This window comes from Carlito syrichta, unplaced genomic scaffold (genome assembly GCF_000164805.1).
Source record: "Carlito syrichta isolate Samal-C Ts95f unplaced genomic scaffold, Tarsius_syrichta-2.0.1 Scaffold306565, whole genome shotgun sequence".
NCBI lineage: Eukaryota > Metazoa > Chordata > Mammalia > Primates > Tarsiidae > Carlito > Carlito syrichta.
Genome location: NW_007250661.1, coordinates 19,372 through 24,670, shown reverse-complemented (window position 1 = coordinate 24,670; position 5,299 = coordinate 19,372). Strand labels below are relative to the sequence as shown.

The 5,299-nt window shown below is 42.0% G+C and overlaps 1 protein-coding gene across 1 annotated transcript in view; it reads right to left on the bottom strand.

Moving 5' to 3' along the window:
* CCDC171 (coiled-coil domain containing 171) overlaps positions 1-5,299 on the bottom strand; it is a 281,370-nt gene that overhangs the window by 268,542 nt on the left and 7,529 nt on the right. The window contains exon 3 of the mRNA XM_021715020.1: positions 592-782. Within this exon, the coding sequence (XP_021570695.1) occupies positions 592-782 (191 nt within the window). The remainder of the gene's footprint in view (positions 1-591; positions 783-5,299) is intronic.

Genomic DNA, 5,299 nt, shown 5'->3' with positions numbered 1-5,299 from the left:
AACCAAAAAAAAAAAAAAAAAAAAAAAAAAGGCAAATGCAGACAATTCAAAATCAACTCTCTAAGTCACTGGCAACTTCAGTCTTAAACCACACTTTTGCACTAGGGTATATAAAAGGAATTTTAAAAATGGGGGAATAAATAGCTCACATCAATTTTAGTGAAAGTTAATTATTTTACACATCATATGTCTATACTAAACATGCTCTACATAGATAATGAAGCCTATATCAAACATACAAATATTTTTCTATACTTATTGTATTTTCAGACCAAAATCTAGGGAACATATATCTAAAGTTCCAAATTTTCATGCTCCTAGGCCAAAAGGTATATAGGTTCCAACCTTCTTATAATATGCCCATATAAGTGGTTTTTTTAATCAGAGATTTCAAACTGTTTTTCACAAAAAAGTATACATATTAACATTTTGCTAAAGCATGTTATAAAAGAGACCAGCGAAAATGCCCCAAAAGGGAAAGAAGAGAGGGAAGAAGGAAGAAGAAGGAAGTCCAAGGATAACTTCAACTAATGGACAACACGGATCAACGTATATCATATGTTGAGAAATCCCTTTATAAAAATGCTTTACCTGTAGAGTTTCCTCTAGCCTGCTTTTTTCCTTCATAAGTAAATCATATTCTCGATTACAATTTTGAATCACATTGTCTCTTTCCTCCAAATCATGCTCAAATCTTCTGCATTCTTCTTTCCATTTGTGCTGGGAAGTCTGAAATGCTTTCTCAATCTCATTTGCCTTTCCTTGAAGTTCTGAGTTCTGAGCTATTAAAAATATATTAGAATAACAGCTATATTTACAACTATGAGTCAAATAACTAGGAGTCCAAAACAAAAACCTGGGCACTGGAGCTGATACCATTTACAGTATAGTGGTAGGATAAAATATTTAACCTTTTCATTCCAACAAACCCTTGAAATGCTCACAACCCCTGAACCAATCTATTCAATAATTTCTCAATCTCTTCTTCCTCTCTAGACAAAGGTAACTTTGCTATAAAATAGTGTGACATATCTCTAAAGTATGTCCAACTTTAGGGATATCTCTAGCACCAGAACCCATTCCACTGCTTTTTCTCTTACTCAAGAAAACAAGGCTGGGCGCGGTGGCTCAAGCCCATAACCCCAGCACTTTGGGAGGCAGGGTGAGAGGATTGCCTGAGCCCACAGGTTTGAGACTAGCCTGGGCAACATGGTGAGACCTCATCTCTACAATAAATCAAAAATTAGCCGGGTGTGGTAGCGTGCACCTGTAGTTCCGGCTACTTGGAAGGCTGAGGCAGATGGATCAGCGGAGCCCAGCAGGTCAAGGTTGCGGTGGCCAGGTGTGGTCCCACTGCACACTCCCAGGCAACAGAGTGAGACTCCAACTCAAAAAAAAAAAAAAAAAGAAAGAAAGAAAGAAAACAAATCAGCTGGACATGTTGGCACGCACCTGGAATCCCAGCTACTCTGGAGACTGAGGTAGGATTATAACTGGTGCCCGGGAGTTCAAGACCAGACTGGAGCTGGGCTCAGTGGCTCAGCCTGTAATCCCGCGACTTTGGGAGGCTGAGGTGAGTGGATTGCCTGAGCCCGCGGATTCAAGACCCGCCTGGGCAGGCAAGACCTGATCTCCACAATAAATCAAAAAATCAGCCGGGCATGGTAGCGCGCGCCTGTAGTTCCAGCTACTCGGAAGGCTGAGGCGGAAGGATCGCCGGAGCCCAGCAGGTCGAGGCTGCGGTGGCCAGGATTGGCCACTACGCTCCAGCCTGGCTGACAGAGTGAGACTCCAACTCAAAAAAAAAAAAAAAAAAAAGGAAGCTGGAAGGAATGGTTCCTCAATATTCAGCACTGGGTATGCTATCTTCCCGTTTTTGCCAAGCAAAAGACCCTCTATTTATTTCACCATCTCCAGAGATTAATCCTCCTGACTTCTGGGATGTGGGAACAATCCCAGAGTAGTACGCTCTTGGGAAAGAGATCTGAGGGCACATCTGTCTCTCAAATAGCTTTCATCTACCCCTCCTTATTCTACCCCCTACTGCTACTCCCATTCCTAATTCCAAAGGTATCTGATGCTTCAGGTTCATGGGCCTTTTGACTATCTAGGAATTTGTCTGCCAACTTCCCCCATGCCCTGGGTTCGGATTCCAATGTCTCAGGTCTGCTAAATCAACTATTCCTCATTCATTTACTTTCCAGCTTCCAAAATGTCCTTGCTGGTCCCATCTCCTATTCTCTCAATTGTATGAGATTATCTTTCTAAATATTTTATAACTCCATTGGGTTATTTATACTACCCTCAATAATTTATTACAGAAATTTCCAAAAATACATAAAGTTGAAAATACTGTGCAGTGAACATTCATACATCTACAACCTAGACTCCAGGATTAACATTTTGATATTGGCTTTGTCAGACATTCATCCATCTGTCCATGAATTATCTCATTTATCCATCTATCAGTCCAAAATACTTTTGTATGCATTGCAACGCTAGTTGCAAACATCAGTACGTTTCATTCCCAAATAATTCAGCATGTGTGTCATTAACTAGAATATTATATAGTTTAATTTTTTTACAGGTAAAATTTACATATAATGAAATGCACAAATCTTTGGTGCACCATTCAAAGAGATTTTACAAATGCATACACTCTTGTAACTCAGATCCCTATCAAACAGGGAACATTTTCTTCAACCCCAAAACTTCCTTTGAACCCTTTCCCAGTCATCCCTACTGCCAACCCACTCCATAAGTAACCTGTTTAGATTTTTTTTATCAACAATTAGTTTTTCGTATCCTAAAACTTTATATAAATGGAACCAAACGGAATATCCTTTTTTGTGTAAAGTTTCTTTAATTCCGCATAATGTTTTTGAGATTTATTCATGTTATTGTACAAGGTGGGGGGGTCACCCCCCCAAAAAACAGAATTATTTGTAAAAATTGTGTATTCATTCTTACATGTTGAAATTTCAGTCACCTTACAAGTACTCTCCATTGATACGATACACCAATCGAGGCGCCCTTTCCACTACTCAACACAGTTTTTCAGCTGATCAACTTTGATGCCTTTTAGTGCTTATGATGTTTTTTGTTTCACCTCTTCCACATCAGCAAAATGTTTTCCTTTGAGGACTTTTTCATCCAGGGAAACAAAAAAGACTCACTCGGGGCAAGATAGGGTGAATAGTGAGGGTGGGACAAGGGGGTCATGTCATTTTGGCCAAAAACTCCTGAGCACTCAGCGTGGTATGGGCAGGTGTGCTTGTAAATCACCCACCATGAACCAGGCAAACGTGCTGAAAGAATCTCCAAAAACAATTCACTGAAACCAAACGCAGCCTCTCACAACAATGCTATCTAGTACACTGATGCTGATGGGTTCTTAGAACACTTAAGTAGCAGGGGAAGCCTGTACTACAAGGGGCCTGCCTTCCAAAAAAATAATTCCAGTTTTTTTGGGTCCCTTCATATGTATTAGAAGTTGGTTCTTTTTTATTGCTGAATAGCATTTCATTTTAAGAATATAGCAATGGGCATTGAGTTTTTTCATTCTCTTGTCAACGGACATTGAGTTTTTTCTCCTTAATTTTGTGCTTCCATGAATGGAACTACTATGAAATTCTTGTATAAGTCTTTTTTGGACAAATGTTTTTCTTTCTCATGGGGAAATACTCAAAAGGGAAACTGCCGGGTCATAGGATTAATGCATATTTAATCTAAAAGAAGTCACCAGGCTTTTTCCCAAAGTGGCTGTACCATTTTACATTCCCACCAACAAAGTATACGAGTTCCAGTGGCCCTGTCCTCACCAATACCTGGCATTTACAGTCTTTTCGATTAGAGTCATCTGATAGGTGTATAATGATAGGTACTGTGGTTTTAATTTGCACGTTCCCAATGATAAGTGAGGTTAAGCATTTCTCATGTGATTAATGGCCATTCCTCTACCTTACTTTGTATAGTGTCTGTTGAGATTATTTGACTTTAGGCAAGTAACTTTCCATCATCTTTGGACTTCAGTTTCCTCTTAGTTCAATGAAAGGAATTAACTTTTATATCTAATGCCTTCCAATTCTTATATTCCTAAGGTCCAGGTAGTGATGTAGCTAAAAAATACCAGAGAAGGCCGGGTGCAGTGGCTCAGTCTGTAATCCCAGCTCTTTGGGAGGCTGAGGGGAGAGGACTGCCTGAGCCCGGGAGTTCGAGACCAGCCTAGGCAGCTTGGCGAGATCTCGTCTCTACAATAGATCATAAAAATTAGCCAGGCACATTGGTGTGCATCTGTAGTCCCAGCTGCTTGGAAGGCTGAGGTGGAAGGATGGCCTGAGCCCAGCAGGTTGAGGCTGTAGTGGCCATAAGCATGCCACCGCACTCCAGCCTGGGCGACACCGCACTGCAGCCTCGACTTGCTGGGCTCAGGCCATCCTTCCACCTCAGCCTTCCAAGCAGCTGGGACTACAGATGCACACCCCCACGCCCAGCTAATTTTTTGATTTATTGTAGAGATGAGGTCTCACCGTGTTGCCCAGGCTGGTCTCAAACCCGTGGGCTCAGGCAATCCTCTCACCTCAGCCTCCCAAAGTGCTGGGATTATAGGCATGAGTGAGCCACTGTATCCGGCTAGCAACATTATTCTTAACTGGACACTACCCAAAAGCCCACCAATGGTAAATGGATAAACATAAGTTCACACACCACAATATTAAACTTCAGTATGAAGTTCTTTTACAACAATACGGATGAATCTGACAAACATAATGTTGGAGGAAAGAAGCCAGAAACAAAAGAATATGTAATATACAATTCCATTCTTATAAAACACAAAAAAGCCGGGCTCGGTGGCTCAGCCTGTAATCCTGCACCTTTGGGAGGCTGAGGTGAGTGGATTGCCTGAGCCCACAGGTTCGAGACCTCATCTCTACAATAAAATCAAAAAACTAGCCGGGCGTGGTAGTGCACGCCTGTAGTTCCAGCTACTTGGAAGGCTGTGGCGGAAGGATCGCCGGATCCCAGCAGGTTGAGGCTGAGGTGGCCGGGAGCGGCCACTGCCCTCCAGCCTGGGTGACAGAGTGAGACTCCAACTTAAAAAAATTAAAAATTACCAAAAAGAGGCAAAATTAATCCATGCTATTAAAAATTAGGATAGCAGCCGGGCTCGGTGGCTCAGCCTATAATCCCGCACCTTTGGGAGGCTGAGGTGAGTGAATTGCTTGAGCCTGGGGGTTCAAGACCCGCCTGGGTAGCGAGACCTCATCTCTACAATAAATCAGAAAATCAGCCGGGCGTG